This window comes from Suricata suricatta, chromosome 8, assembly GCF_006229205.1.
Source record: "Suricata suricatta isolate VVHF042 chromosome 8, meerkat_22Aug2017_6uvM2_HiC, whole genome shotgun sequence".
NCBI classification, from domain to species: Eukaryota; Metazoa; Chordata; class Mammalia; order Carnivora; family Herpestidae; genus Suricata; species Suricata suricatta.
Genome location: NC_043707.1, coordinates 62445297 through 62461755, shown reverse-complemented (window position 1 = coordinate 62461755; position 16459 = coordinate 62445297). Strand labels below are relative to the sequence as shown.

The 16459-nt window shown below is 37.0% G+C and overlaps 1 protein-coding gene across 5 annotated transcripts in view; it reads left to right on the top strand.

Moving 5' to 3' along the window:
- The first annotated feature begins 68 nt into the window (after window positions 1-68).
- Window positions 69-16459, top strand: part of PTBP2 (polypyrimidine tract binding protein 2) — an 80065-nt gene continuing 63674 nt past the window's right edge. For 3 of the 5 annotated variants that reach the window (XM_029946312.1, XM_029946311.1, XM_029946309.1), the window contains exons 1-2: window positions 70-215; window positions 1898-1928. In XM_029946312.1, the coding sequence (XP_029802172.1) occupies window positions 208-215; window positions 1898-1928 (39 nt within the window). In that variant the 5' untranslated portion in view covers window positions 70-207. Of the gene's footprint in view, window positions 216-1897; window positions 1929-16459 lie in introns of all 5 variants that reach the window. The other 2 variants (XM_029946310.1, XM_029946313.1) reach the window with 2 other exon arrangements.

Sequence of the window (16459 nt, the reverse complement as noted above, 5' to 3'; positions counted from 1 at the left end):
TCGTCCCCGCGCCCCGCCGCTCGCCTCCCGCAGCCGGGCGCCGGCGCGCTCGGCTCTTTCCGCCGCCGCCGCTGCCGCGCGCTGCCCCGTGCGCACCGGCACCTTCGGCAATTTCCGTCGGGCCCTGGCCGCCATTTTCTCGCCGCTTGTGTGTCTCGCTGGCTGCGTGGCTCGGTTCTTGTGAGCGAAGCTTTGTCCGGTTCGGCAATGGACGGGTATGTAATGGGGCCGGCGAGGAGGTGTGTGAGAGGGGAGTTGGACCCTCCTTGGCCCGGTTCGGGGTCGGCCAGAAATCCTCCGGCGGCCCCTCCCAGGGCTGGGCTGCCGTTACCCAACCCCCGCCCCGTCGCACACACCCCTCCCTTCGTTTCCCCGGCGGGCTCTGGTCGAGAAAATGAGAAGAAAGCGGGCTCGTAGACTGGGGAGGCATTGGGGCGATGGCGGAGACGACGACCCTGGAGGGGGAGCGGGCACGGGCTGGGCGGCGGGGGATGGGGTGGGAACCCCGGAACGTCTGGCCCGTCCCTGCCCCCTCTAGGAGCCATTTCGATCCGTAGCCTGGGACCCGAACCCCGGGTAGCCGCTCCTGTGGGAGCGAATGTAGTCGCCAAAAAGCGGCCTGTGTGGGGCCGTTAGGGGAGAGGAGAGGCATCCGTGTGCACCCCGGCCGTTCTCTCCCTCCCCGGCCTCGCCCGCCGCCCTGGCCGGGGGAGATGCGGCTGGCGGGAGCTCTGGGGAAAGCGGAGTGGGAGCCGCTGGGGAGGGGGGGGGCGGGGAGGGCGTGCGGCGGCGGGAGGAAGGGGGAAGGCAGATGTCATACTCCTTTGTTTTCACTCGAGTCTGGTCGTGGGGGCGGGAGTCAGAAAAAAATGCCTTTTCGTGGGGGCCTTGGAACATTCAAGGCTTGGCCAAGGGGCCCCGAGATTAAATCCTCTGAAAAACCGAGTGTTTGTGGTCGCCATCAGTCACATGGGCCAAGGCCAACAGCCGTGGCAGAAACAAGAGCAGTCCGTCAACACAGGGCCATTTTTTTCAGCCACTTTGACCAGTTTCGGGAAAAACAAAAACAAGTACAAAAAGCCAGAACCGTGCTGCATCTTTGAGAGCCCAGGTAGATAGAGCTGGAGTGCAGAGTGAGCTGAGGGCATGGGCTTTGGAAAATGACCGCGACCGGGGTCTTCCCGCTACTTAATGCTCTTCAGCTGAAAAAATTCTTCATGATTTAATTGTTGGAAAGGAGGCACCCTAGGGCGAAAATAGAGCGGTGTTCGGCCCTTTTAGGGGAATAAAAACAGAATCACTTAAAAAGTACGTTTATTAGAATCAATGACAATATGTCAGGAGTCCAGTAAATTATGAGTTTATTTTGATCAAGTGTTTGGGGTTTTTAAAAGATATTAAGGGAAGACCATATCAAAACGCACAGGAACATAAAGTATCCTGGAGGTTATCTAGAGATGATTTTCCACATGAAACCTAGATCTAAAGAAGTTTGCTAGTTCCCTAGGTTAACATGGAAATTGATGGCAGAAGTTGGCACTGGAAGTCATGTTTCCTGATTCGGTCAAGATAACCAAAGAGTTGGTTTAAGTTTTAAATTATTAATCTAAGTGTACTAGGTTTGTAGAAATGGCCTTATAGTTTTGAGGGGTTTGTTCCTTTTGGTATTTAATAGGTTATTAAAAAATGCCATGAGTTTAGTGAGTTTCAGCTTAAGTTTGGAAGCAGTTTTTAGAAAACTGAGGTGAAAGAATTGTCACTGACCATATTTGTTTTCCATTTGCGTTATTAGTGGACGATCTCTGAATGATGAACTGCCATAAAAAGTTTTGGAGACCAACAGTGATCATTAAAAGGATAAGATGTTGAAACTTTTTTTTTTTTTTTTTTTTTACAGAATTGTCACTGAGGTTGCAGTTGGCGTGAAGGTAGGAAAAAATTGTTGGAAACTAATGAAAACAGAATGGCTGAATCTACTATTACCATCAGTAGAAATTTTAACTTAGCTTTTGAAAGTTCACAAAACCCAAGTGTGAAGTGTTTCATTTTAAGTGTTGGATTATATAGTTTATAATCTAAGTAGACATGAGTTTTTCTGTGAGAATAGCATTTTTAAGTAGGTATGAATGGTGTTCGGGGAATTAAAAATGCTTTCAGACATGGCTTTTTGTGAATATAAAAGTGACATTCCAATTTTCTGAGGGGAAATTATGGTTTTAAGTGGGCTGTTATTTGACCTAAATCATATAATTTTAATAATCTAAGTTTTTTTTTAAAAACTTTTGATTATGAAAACTATAATATGTGTCAGTAGTGAGCCACATTAGAGATCAGTTATCTTGATCCTTAAAAAACGAAACTTGTTTCAGCAGTTAGCTTCAAATTAGAGTCAGAAGTTAAGAGCTAGTTTGTCTTTCTAGTAAAGGAAAATAAGTGTTGGAGCACAGTTCATTTGGAATCTTTCCCTTACATTTTGGCCAGGAAAACTACTCCTTTAGACCTTAGTTTTAATACTTAGGCCTTTGATTTCCTTGAATTGAGGTACATTTGAACAGCATAATATGTTACAGTTTTTGTTAGCAATCCTGTCTGCCATGTTTGGGCCTGGGCACGGTCCTTGTCTTTTGTCTTTTTAGTTTTGCTAGCCTGGCCCAACATACTCCCAACCCGATACCCAACTACTTACTGGGTGCAGCAACATTTCCCCAAGTGGGACTAGTCTTGAGAGGCTGTGTCCTTAGTGTAGTGACGGTGACTGTTCAGAGTATTTTTTTGTGATCATTTTTAGAATACTTTAGTGGATATTTTGTATTTTTTTTGCTTATTTCCTGTCCTCTGCCCTGTAGTGCACTGGATACTTGTCCATGCTTTAAATTTTTTTTAGATGTCTTATTTATTTTTGAGGGAGAGAGAGAGAGTGTGTGCGCCAGCAGGGTGTGGGGCAGAGAGAGGGAGACAAACAGAATCTGAAGCAGGCTCCAGGGTCTGAGCTGTCCGCACAGAGCCCAGTGTGGGGCTCGAACCCCCGAACTGTGAGATCATGGCCTGAGCCAAAATGGGATCCTTAACCAGCTGAGCCATCCAGGTGCCCCACTTGTCCATGCTTTAATACCTAAGCTTATTTGTTGCGTTTATATTGTGTACATCGGGGGGAGAAAGAGCTTTTTCTGGGGAAGGCATTTATTTTTATTTGGCAGTGTTATTTTCTAAGTTGAGGTAGTTGCAGGATTTGAAATGGGGAATAGCTCAAGAGTGCAAGATGTAGAATGTATAGTTACCATCCACATAGGTATCCTGTGGAATTTTGTCGAAGAATGCATGACCCAAGTCTGAGTTGCACACTGTTAGTGGGTGAGGAGAGAAGGAACTCACAAGAGCCACCACGAGTAGGCTGAGAGAAATGAGACTCAGGATCGGACGTCCAGGTAGGGTTTGTTGGTTCTACGAGTTTCCATATTAGTAGTATGAGGAGAAAAAACTTGGAAAATGATGTAAAAATAATTGCCAACCATTGTTTTATCCATTGTTTAATATAAAGGTTTGAATAACTGAAGTTTTGGTTTAATGAACTTTTCTGAGATAGTGGTTAAGAATTTTTGCTTTGAAGTCATGCCTCTGTACAAGTAATTAAGTTCTCATTATGTATATATTTCTGTGTGCCCTTAAAAAAAATTCAAAGTGGGAGGTATTTCTGCCTGAGGCCCAGTCCTGTTTCTCAGGTGTAGGTAATTATGTTAAATTTTTTCTGGCGCTTTTTTTCCCCCCATGAAGTGTTGCCAGTTTATATATTATTAAACATTAGCATTCTTGCTTCTTTACCCAAATGGATTCATAACACATGTACTGGCCCACATCTTGCCTTTAAAAAAATAGCTTTATTGAGATACAATTTGATATAAATAAACTGGACATATTTTAGGTATACAGTTTTTGACATATAATGCATCTATGAGATCATTATCACAGTCAAGGTAATGAATATCCATTGCCCCCAAAAGTATCATTTTGCCCTTTTGTAATCCTTCCCTTCTGCCTTTCCCCAAACAACCACTGATAATGTTTTCTGTCACTATAGGCTGTTTGCATTTTTTAGAGTTTAAAATGAATCTGTATGTACTTTGGGTTTTTTTGGTCTTATTTGACTCAGAGTAATTATTTTGAGATTTACTCATGTCTATTTAGTTTATTCCTTTTTATTGCTTAGTAGTATTACATTTTATTGATATACAGCAATTTATCATTCAACTCTTTATGGACATGTGCGTTTCCAGTTTTTGACTATTGTAAATAAAGCTGTGAACATTCCTGTAAGTTTTTATGTGAACTTTTGTTTGTCTTGCGGAAATACTTTTGATAGGAACGGTTAGATTATATGATACGTGTATGTTTTAAACTTTTAAAAAAACTGCAGACTGTTTTCCAAAGTGGTTGTATTATTTTACATTGCATCCTTTCCAATGCTTGTCTTTCTGATTCTTAGACAACAAGGGTGAAGTAGTAATCTTGTGGTTTTAGTTTGCATTTCACTAATGTCTGATGTTAAATATCTTTTCATGTGTTTTTTTGCCAGCTGTATATTGTCTTTGGTGAAGTGTCTCTATATCACCTGCCCACTTTCTAAATTAGGTTACTATTGAGTTTTAAGAAGTCTTCATTCTGGTTTTAGGTCCTTTATCCGCTATATGGTTCATAGGTACTTTTTTTTTTTTTTTGCCATTTGTAATTTCATTCTCTTAATAATGTCTTTTGAAGCCCAGCAGTTTTTAATTCTGATGAAGTTTGAATTGTATGTTGTTATGGCTTGGGCTTTTGGGATCATGTCTAAGCCATCTTTGCCTAACCCAAGGTCACAAAGATTTTTTTCCTTTGATTTCTAATGGAAGTTTTATAGTTTTGTGTTTTGCATTTGAGTTTTGATTCTTTTCTCTCTCTTTTTTTTTTTTTTTTTAACATGCAGAGTATGAATCAACATTTCTTTTCTGGGGGATATGGAGTTAAACTTTTTTCCAGCACTGTTGAAAAGACTGTCTTTTGTTCATTGAATTGGCTTTGCACCTTTGTCAAAAATCAACTATCTGTGTATGTGTGGTTCTATTTCTGTACTGTATCCTTTTCCATTGACCCATTTTTGTCCATCTAGATGCCAAAACATACTGTCTTAATTACTGTGACTTTATATTAAGTCTTGACATCAATCAGTCGTGGTTTTCTTTCTTCTTTTTCAAAGTTGTTTTGGCTCTTCTATGTCCTTCATATTTTTATATGAGTCAGTTTCTACAGAAAAGCTTATTGTGATTTTATTGGAATTGAATGTAAAAAAACCATTTGAGGTAAATTGACATCCTAACAATGTTGAATTTTCCCATTCATGAACACATGTATACATTTACCTAGATCATCTTTAATTTCTTTCAGCACAAAAGTTTTTTGTTAGTTTTTTAAATTTATTTCGAGAGCGAGAGTGCACATATGTGCATAGATGTGGGAGAGGCACAGAGGAAGTGGGAGAGAGAGAGAATCTCAAGCAGGCTCTGCACCGGTAGTAAGGAGCCCAATGCAGGGCTTGAACCCACAAACCATGAGATCATGATCTGAGCCGAAATCAGGCATTGGATACTTAACCTACTGAGTTACCCACCACCCAGGCGCCCCAGCAGTGTTTAGTTCATTGTACAGTTTTTGTACATTGTTGTCGGATTTATTCCTATTTCATGTTTTTCGGTGCTGTTATAAATGGTATTTTTAAAATCTCAGTTTCTAGTTATTAGTGTAGAGAAATACAAATATTTTTGCATATTCTTGTATTATTCACTCTTGCCAAACTCACTTGTTAGATATAATAGCTTTTTTTGTAGACACCATCAGATTTTCCACATGCTGTTTGTCTTACTTTTTCCTTTCCTATCTGGATGCCGTTTTTTCCCCCCTGTCCGCGGTTAGTACAGTGCTGAATAGAAGTGCTGGTACTAGAGTGAACCTAACTGCTATTGTTTCTTAAGTGTTTGGGCAATTTACCAGTGCAGTTGTGTGGGCCTGATGTTTGTTTTCTTTGTGGAGGTTTTAAATGACACATTTAGTTTATTTACTAGATATAGGACTATTCAGGTTATCTATTTCTTCTTAAATGAACTTTGGTAATTTGTGCCTTCCATATGAATTAGTCCATTTCATCCAAGTTACTGAGTTTATTTGCATAGAGTTGTTTATGATAAGTACCTTTTAATAACTGTTGGTGTCTGTAGAATCTGTAGTGATGTCACTTTTTTCATTTCTGATATTGATAATTTTGTGTCCTTTCTCTTTTTTCCCTTGTCAGTCTAGCTAGAGATTATTGATTTTATTAATATTCTCAAAAAATCAGCTTTTGGTTTCATTGAGTTTTCTGTTTCCTATTTTATTGATAACTACATTTTTAATTTTCTTCTGCTTTGCATTTAGTTCTTTCTCAACTTAGTTATGTTGAAGCTGGTATCATTTACATGATACCTTTTCTAACAGAGGTTCACTGCTATATATTTCTTTTTCATTTTTTTAATTAAAAAATAATTTTTTATGTTTTTATTTTTGAGAGAAAGAGAGACAGAGCTTGAGCAGGGGCTGGGCAGAGAGAGGGATACACAGAATCTGAAGCAGGCTCCAGGCTCTGAGCTGTCAGCGTAAGCTGGACTTGAACTCATGAACCACAATATCATGACCTGAGCCAATTTTGGCCACTTAACTAAGCCATCAAGGCACCTCAATATATTTCCCTTCTAAATACGGCTTTCATGGCCTCCTTCAGATTTTTCTTTTTTAAGTTATTCATTTTAAGAGAGAGAGAGAGTTAGGGAGGAACAGAGAGAGAGGGAGACAAAATCCAAAGCAGACTCCAGGCTCTGAGGGAGGGAGGGAAGGAGGGAGAGAGAGAGGGAGAGGGGGAGAGAGAGAGAGAGAGAGAGGGAGAGAGAGAGAGAGAGAGAGAGAGAGAGAGAGGGAGGGAGGGAGGGAGGGAGAGGGAGAGGGAGAGGGAGAGAGAGGGAGAGAGAGAACAAACAAGCAGGGGAGGGGCAGGGAGAGAGAGAATCCCAAGCAGGCTCTGCACTGTCAGCATGGAGTCAGATGTGGGGCTAGAACTCAGGAACCGTGAGATCATGACCTGAGCCCAAATCAAGAGTTAGTTGCACACTTAACCAACTGACCTACCCAGGCTGAGTTACCCAGGTGCCCCTTCCTCTCTCAGATTTTGACATGCATTCTTTTTATTCAGTTCAAATGTATTACAATACTTTCTGCCCCATGTGTTATGAGAAGTATGTTATTTATTTAATTGCCAAATATATTTGGAGTTTTCTGTAGATGTTCTGTTAAGGTTTAAAAAATTTTTTTAATATTTATTTTTAAGAGCACATGAGCATACACACCACACATACCCATCGGGGCAGGGCAGATAGAGATGGAGATACAGAATCTGAAGCAGGCCCCAAGCTCCAAGCTGTCAGCACAGAGCCTGACATGGGGCTTGAATCCAAGTACTGTAAGATCCATGACCTAGGTTGAAGTTGGATACTTAACCGACAGCCACCCAGATGCCCAGTGTCTTTGTTATTCCGATTCAATTCTATTGTGGCTTCAGAGCATATTGTAAAACTTGAATCTTTGTAAATTTGTTGAGACTTGTTTAAAGTGAGGTGTATTATACTGTTGGGTAGTGTTTTATAAATGTCATTTAAGTTGTTTATTGATAATGTTGAAATGATGTCTGTTTTTCCTGATTTTCTGTCTATTGTGCTATCACATTGAGAGAAGGATATTGAAATTTCCTCTTTTACCTGTGCATGTGTCTCTTTCTTCTTGCAGTTCCAGTTTTTATTTTTTTGAAGTTCATGATTAATATGTAAATGTTTAGGATTACTATGTCTTCTTTGTGAATTGACTCCTTTTTTTATTATGTAGTGACCATTTTTATCCCTGGTAATACTCTTTGCCTTAAAATCTACTTTTTATGATATTGATATAACCATCTTGGCTTTTTAATAGGGTTCACATGGCATATCTTTCTCCATTCTTTTACTTTCAACCTATTTTGTGTCCTTAGTTTTAAAATGTGTTCTTTGTAGAAAGCATAAACTTGGAATTTGATTTTTACATCCAACTTATACCCTCTTGTTTTGACTAATCGATTAGTTTTAAAACTACTACTTTGCTATTGTTGACAAAGGAGTAGTTTTAAAACTAATCGATTAGTCAAAACAAGAGGGTATATGATGGAAAATAATTGCATATGTTAAAAAAAATAGTGTTATATTCTAAAAAAAAACAAACACTTGAAAACAATAAAAAAAAAAACCTACTACTTTGCTGTTTTTCTGTTTGTGCCTGTGTTCTTTGTTCCCATTTTCAGCTTTCTTTTGGATGGGTATTTTTTTAGTCCCAATATATCTCTTGTTAACTGATTAGCATATAACTCTGGTTATAGTGGTGGCTGGTTTAGGAGTTGTAGCATTCATCTCTAACTTAACATCTTCCTTCAGGGAGTGTTTATGTTACTTTTTCTCTCTTGAACTGTGCTGTTGGTATTGTATATTTTACTTCTGTATATGTCTGTATATGTTATAAATCCTATATTGTTTGTTGAAATAGCCAATTATCTTTTAAGCACTACTTAGACAATAAGAAAAATATTTTCTTTATTACTCATAACACAGTTTTGTGCATGCATTGAGTATTCAGGGGGGATTTTCTGCAGATTCCCAGAGTTGTCTCTGCAACTCTCTATAGTACTTTGATGCACAAACTCTATTTGCTTTGGTCTCCTTGGACTCATGTCCTCTTACTTAGGGAGATTTTGAAATTTGGCTAGTTTTTCCACCTGGGCTCTGCTATGGCCTTCTCTCTCTCTCAGGAGATAAGCTGGGGCAGTCAGGAACTCACCTGTTTTCTGAGTTTCAGGGATCATTGTCCGTCATTGTCTGATCTTCAGTGTTCTTGAAAACCATTGTTACACATGTCATGTGTGATTTTTTTTTTTTTTTTTTTTTAAGTTTCAGCAGGGGAAACTTGTGCATATTATTACACCATCTTGCCTGGAAGTCCAAGTCCACCATTTTTTTTTTTTAATTACATAATACGGTCTGTAGTTCTAGATCTGCCTCATTCTTTGTTATATGGACGCACCACGGTGTAGTTCCTACACTGATTATGGTTTGATTCTAGTTTGCAGTTAAAGAGTATGTGGAAATATTTACAATGGAAGTAAAAATGCTGTGTCAAATGAAATTTACAGTTAAAAAGTTTATGAAAACCACAATGGCGAAAGGATTCTTCACTAATTTGTTTTCCACAAATGTGTATGGGAATGCCTATTTCTCCACCCCGTTATCAATTCTGGGTTTTTAAAAATTTAGAATATCACCTAATTTTAGGCTAAAAATTGTTTTATAATTTATATTTTGAAATGGTGAGATTTTAAGAATTTGTCTTTATATTTCTTGTCCTGTGAACTGCCTTTTTGTATACCTGACCTACTTTAATGATCATCTTTGTTACATTTCCGTGTAAAGTTGATTTCATAAACACATTTAGGTAGATTTTCTTACAGATTATTACTTTGAATTTCTTCATGTAGTGTTGGGCATATAGATTTATTTGTATTAAGGAGTATAGTTTTTTTAAATTTATTTGATCTTAAATGTTGTTAGTCTCAGGTCATCTTTTAGATGAGATTAAATTTTGAAGACTAAATGCGATTATGCATAAAAAGTATTTTTCATAAACAAGGTCTACAGTTAATGTTAACTGATTAGCACTACATATAGAATATCCAAGCTGTATAGCTTTAGGGTTTGTTGAAAGTTTATTTTTCATTGCCCTTATAAATTTGATATACTGTTCGTTTTAGACTTCTTTCTTTTTGCTTAGCTTAGAGTATAAAAAGAAATTTGAATTTTTTAAAAGATTTTTAAAAAATTTATTTATTTATTTTGTGTGGGGGCAGAAAAACAGGGAGAGAGAATTCAGTCAGGCTCCACATTCAGCACGGAGTCTGACAAGGGGCTTGATCTCATGAGTATGAGATCATGACCTATGCTGAAATCATAAGTTGTGTGCTTAACCAACTGAGCCACCCAGGTGCCCAGGAAATTTGTGAGTTTTTAACAAAGAGATTTGTTGCATTTCTTTAAAATGTTTTATGTTCTTTGTAATTAACTTCATGGTTTCATTTTTATACTCTTAACCATTTTGCCACTGAAATCTTTGCAATATAATAGGCCTTTTACTTAGGAAAACAGAAATGCATGAAGTGATTGCACAGTAATTCAAGATGATACTCCTTATAGTAAAATGTTAAGTTTTTGGAGATATTTTAAACAGTGATATTGGTCCTGTCTCTCTTTTTACTAAACCACTAAATGAAGCCTTTAAAACTGGACAATAAAGGACATATTTGTTAAAATAAGTTATTAGCATTTTCCCAGGTGGATCTCACTGGTATTTAGAAATTGCTGAACTTACTCTTTGAGGTGTGATATAGCTATTGAATTCACCAACATGGGATTTTTAGATAATTTCATTGAAATAATGCTAAATGTTACTTTTTTGTAATGATTGAATATAACTGGTTGCTTACAATAGGTAATGTTATTAACTGTTTTGTTTGGGCTTTTAGAGCTTGGTTTTTCTTAAAATGATACATAGGCATGCTTAGGTGTTTTTATTAGAATTCCAAGTTACATATATTTATAGAGTGTCTACTAAATGTGCCGATACTTACCTGGCAATTCAAAGGCACTGAGAATATGTGCTCCTTGAGGGTAGAGGTACGGATTTTATTTGTTTTATTGCTCCTCCGTTGTCAATAGTATGTGTGAAGTAGTACATGCTCATTCAATATTTAATAAATCCAAAAGGGTCTGGCTTCAGTATGCTTATAATCTCATGAGCCACTTATCAGGAAAAAGATAAACAATTTTCTTTCATAACATTCTTCCTTATGCTGGAGATCCAAAAGAGCTGTGTCTTCTAGGACCTCATATAGTTGAAGAGATAAGTACACAAGGGTTAAGCCAGTACCTTGTGGTCGTTATAGAAGAGATTATTAGTCTGGTTTGGTAGGATCAGAGCAAACCTCACGAAAGTAGTGAGTTGTGACCTGTGCATTAAAAATATGTCGGGAGAGAGGTGAGTAGTGTATGTTGAGGGAATGACATGGCCAAAGTTGTGTTGATGGGTTGGCACAAATTAATAACTACTGAATAGCTTTTGTGGCAGTAGGTTTGTATATGGTTTTGTATATAAGTATGAGAGAAAGATGGCACATAGGTTGTAGAAGGTCTCAAGTGCAGGTTATGAAATTTCTATTTCATCTGGTAGGCACTATTCTGTATATACCTGTAAGTTCCCATACATAAAAGTAGCTCATTATTATGCTGTTGTTAGATTTTGGAGAATGAACTCCAAAAAGATTGGCTTTGGTATTATGTGAGGTGCTATGAATTAGAAACATGAGTCTCTATAAATTTAATATTTTATTTCTTATTTGGTCTATTTGTGTTGCTGAAGTGTAATCTTTAGTGTTGGACATACTGCATTAGGGGCTTAAGGTGGTTAAGTAATATTTTTACTTTAGAAGTGATAAAAGCATCACAAAAATTTATCACAAAAAGTGTGTTTTGAGCAATGATTTTTTTATACCTATTGTGAATTTTGAACATAGAAAAAGACCTGGTAGTTATGAACCACTATTTATCTGTCACTTAGTCCCAACAATCATCAATAACCATTGCTAGAATTTGTCATATCCACTCTACTTTTCTCTTCTATTGTTTTGAGATGAGTAGCAGATACAGTATTATTTTACTTATAATGTTTTGGTGTGTCTCTAAAAGATAAGGATTCTTTTTTTTTTTTTTAAGATATAACTACAGTAGTTAGGACAGCAAAAAAAAAAATTTCTTTAATGTTAAGTGCCAAATCTGTGTTAAAATATTTAATTGTCTCATAAAAGTCAAAGTATTTTTTTACAGGTTTTTTTGTTTTGTTTTGGTGGGAAGGGGAGATCAGGATCAAACGATAGGCACATTCAGTAGGTTGATAAGACTTTTTTTATGTTTTTAATCTGCACATTATCCTTTCCACCTGTGAGATTATTTTTAACACTGCATTTTATTTTATTAAAAAATTTTTTTATGTTTTATTTTATATTTGAGAGAGACACAGAGACACAGAGCAAGTAGGGAAGGAACAGAGACAGAATCTAAAGCAGGCTCCAGGCTCCGAGTTGTCAGCACAGAGCCCGACGTGGGTTTCAAACTCAACGAGCTTTGAGATCATGACCTGAGGTGAAGTCAGACACTTAACCAACTGAGCCACCCAGGTGCCCTGTTGCATTTTATTTTTGAAGAAAACTTGTTGGTTCCACAGAATTGCCCCCTAGTCTGCATCTACTAATGGTGTTCTGATGTTTAATTTAAAATGTTCATGTATTTGTCATTGGTGTTGGATCTAGAAACTATCATAATCATTTTGTTTTGGGTAATATTTTATAAGTGATATGTTTTTACATTAGAAGACATATTTGATTTGTGTGTGTAAATGTGTGTAATGTTATTCCCAATAATGTTTCTTATAATCTTCTTTCACCTTTTTTGGGTTCACTGTTGTCTGTGTTCACTTAGCATAGTTCAATAAACATCTCTTAATCAGTATTCTTAAAAGGATGTGTAAAAGCAATGTATCTTAAAGTTCACTTAAAATTTATATAATAGAAACACAGTATTAAAGTTTAACTTAGATTGTAATTATTGACAGGTGGACAAGAATTTTTTTTGGTGAAGGTCTTGTCAAGTTAAGAGCATGTGATTTAGAATTTGCTAGCAGGCTAGAGTCTGGCTTCTCTGTAACATTGAAGGTAATCTCTGAGCTTTAGTTTAACAAATTTTTAAATGGATCTTAGCAGGACTTAACCTCAAAAGTTATTTTGGAGATTAGATGAAATACCATGTAAGATTTAGCACAGAATGCACGTAAGTGCTCAAATGAGGATCATGGTTGTTAACTGTAGCTCTTGAATCTGTACCCCTGATTTGGGAGGAACACAGCAATGGGCTCCAAATATGAATTTTTTTAACTAGCTATTAGACAAACAATTTTTTATTTAAAATTTGAAATTAAAAAAAAAATTTTTAATTTATTTATTTTTGAGAGAGTGTATGCACACTTGTGCCGGGTAGGGGAGAGGCAGAGAGAGGGATACAGAGGATCTGAAGCAGGTTCTGTGCTGACAGCAGAGTCTGATGCAGGGCTTGAACTCATGAACCACAAAATAATGACCTGAGCTGAAGTCATATGCTAAATTGACTGAACTACTCAGTTGCCCCCAAGTTAATTTTTTTTATTAAAGTGTAGTTGACATATACAGTATTATATTAGTTTCAAGTGTACATAATTTTTTCAAAAGCTTACTAATTTTTTTTAGTAATCTCCATGCCCAACATGGGGCTCAAACTCATGACCCTGAAATCAAATGAGTTAGTTACATGCTCTTCCAGCTGAGCCAGCCAGGTGCCCCCAGAAATGTACATAAGTTTTTAAGAGAGCTTCAAGTCTAGGTTAAAAATAGCTGGGCAGATAAACTATAGAGAGAATTAGTGAATTAAAACAAAAACTATTCAGAATTTAACACAGAGCAACAAAAAGGCAGAGAAGTTAAAATACAGAGGGAAGGAAGAAGAATTCTAACAAATTATCTAGAGTGCCAGAAAGTGAAAGGTAAAGGTTGCAGAGAACTGGAATATGAAAGTTTAAAAAACTCATAATTTTCCAAAATTGATGAGCTTCATGAATTCTTAGATTTAGGAAGCACAAGAAAACCTAGCCACATCACCGTGAAATAGCAGGCCATTAGACACAGAACAGATCTTTAAAGCAGCCATCGAAAAAATCAGATTTCCTAAGGAGTAAGAACTGTACTGTAAAGATACAGTTAGAAATGTAAAGATGGAATATGCATCTTCAGCAACATGAGGGTCCAGAGGATGGTGAAATAATTATCTTCAGGGTGTTGAATGAAAATAACTACCTACCTGTTATTCTGTAGTCAGAGAAATGATCACTTAAAGAGGAGAACAAAATAGTGACATTTCAGAAACCTCTTTTCCCTTCACCCTCACCCAAAAAGGGCAATTGAGGAAATTTATCAACAGACTTAGTGAAGAATTTCTAGATTGTGCAGTAGGAAGAAGGCTGATGACGCCAGAAAGGAAGTTTGAGGTAGGGAAAGTAAGGTTAACCAGGAAATTGGTAGGCCTGTGGATAAATATAGTTATTAACAGTTTGAGAAAGTAATAGCAATGATTGTTTGATTTGAGGTTTAAAAAGTTGAACTAAAAACATTATAACAACGTGTAAGAGAGTACTTGAAGAACTGATGTTTAAGTTCTGATGCTTCTAGTATTGTTTTGAGCTGTGGTGTCCATTATAGTAGCCACTAGTCATACATAGTTATTGAGCACTTGACATATGGCTAGTCTAAATTAATACCCAGTTGTAAAATGCACCTAAGTTTCCAAGGCTTAGTATGATTAAAAAAATATATATAATTTTATATTTCTTACATGTTGATATTATTTTGGGGCAAATAAAATTGTGTCCTTTTTTCTTTTTTTTTAATTTTTTCTATTTTATTTTTAATCTTTATTTTTGAGAGAGAAAGAGAGACAGAGCATGAGCATGAGCATGGAACGGGCAGAGAGAGGGAGACACAGAATCTGAAGCAGGCCCCAGGCTCCAAGCTGTCAACACAGCTTGACACAGGGCTCGAATTCACGGTTCATGAGATCATGACCTGAGCCTGACCTGAGCCGAAATTGGACGCTTAACCGACTGAGCCACCCAGGCACCCCACCTTTTTTTTTCTTTTTTAAAATATGGTTATTGGAACATTTATAAGGTCATCGTATAGTGTAATATCATCATATATGCATTATCTTACATTTCTTTTGTACTGTACCAGTCTGGAGGGTGGAAATTTCAAGTCTAAAGTGAATCAGATAAGTTTATATTTTAAAGTTGTAAGGGTCAACACAGTAACAACAGGGATAGAGTATATAACTTCTAAAATAATTGGAGGACTGGGGTGACTAAAAGACCTCTAATCCAAAAGAAGTCAGGGGGAAAAAAGTAAAAAAACTAGGACATGGAGTATGGGTATGGAGTTGCACTTAATTTAGCCCTAATTTTCTTTTGAAGTCTGCATTTCCAAATACCATCACTTTGGGGGGCGCCTGGGTGGCTCAGTGGTTAAGTCTCTGACTTTGGCTCAGGTCAGATCTCACATTTGTGGGTTCAGCCCCGCATCAGGCTCTGGGCTGACAGCTAGCTCAGAGCCTGGAGCCTTGTTTCCGGTTCTGTGTCTCCTTCTCTCTCTGCCTCCCCTTCTCATGCTCTGTCTTTCTCTGTATCAAAAATAAATAAAACATTAAAAAAAAAAAAAAATCAAATACCATCACTTTGGGAGTTACGACTTGAATGAATTTTGGTGGTCATTAACATTGAGTACATTACATCTTATAAATATTTCCCTTCACTTCCAACCCAGGTGACCACTATCTTGAATTTGGTGTTTGCCATTCCTATGAATGTCTATACTTTTACTGTATGTGTTATTTATGTTTTGTATCTTAAGCAATATATGGTTTTGTGTTACATGTTTATGTATATGTGCCCCATGTGGCTTGTATTCTCTAACTTGTTCTTTCTGTTCAATATTATTTTTGTTTTTTTAACCTAAGCTTATATGTGGCTTTATTTCATTCATTTTCATTGCTATATGGTATATGATTATGTGAATGTACCTTACCCTGCTGACAAATATTGAGATTGTCTCTAATTTTTTCCTGTTATAAATTATTGCTGTGAATATTCTTGCGTGTATATCAATAGATGTCCCTATTCAGGTTTCTCTGGAAGTGGAATCGCTGGATTATAATGTGTGTCTGTTTGCAAGTTGATACTGACATTTTGCATTCCTAAATGGTTGTGCTAATTTATATTCTTCTAGCGATGTATGAGAATTCTTGTTTTTGCACATCTTCTCTGATTATTGGCATTGTTGGACTTTAGACTTAAGGAACATGTGAATTGATCTGTTTTAGTTTGAATTCCCTGAGAATTAGTGATACATTTTTTTATAGGCCATTCTTGTTTCTTCTCTGTTAAATACCTGGTCATATAGTCTATCCATTTTCTTTTTAATATAGTTTTTATCTTTTTTTAAACTTGTTTCCTAGGAGTTTTATATATTGTGGGTACTAAAGCCATGTTACTTACGTGGACTACCATTAACTCCTGTGTGTGGCTTGTTTTTTGTTTGTTTTAATTGAATAGAATTTGGAAATTTTAACATCACATTTATGTTGTAGTTCTAAAAATTTTTCTTTAATTCAAGGTCTTACATAGAGGTTTTTATTTTGAAAGTTTTGAA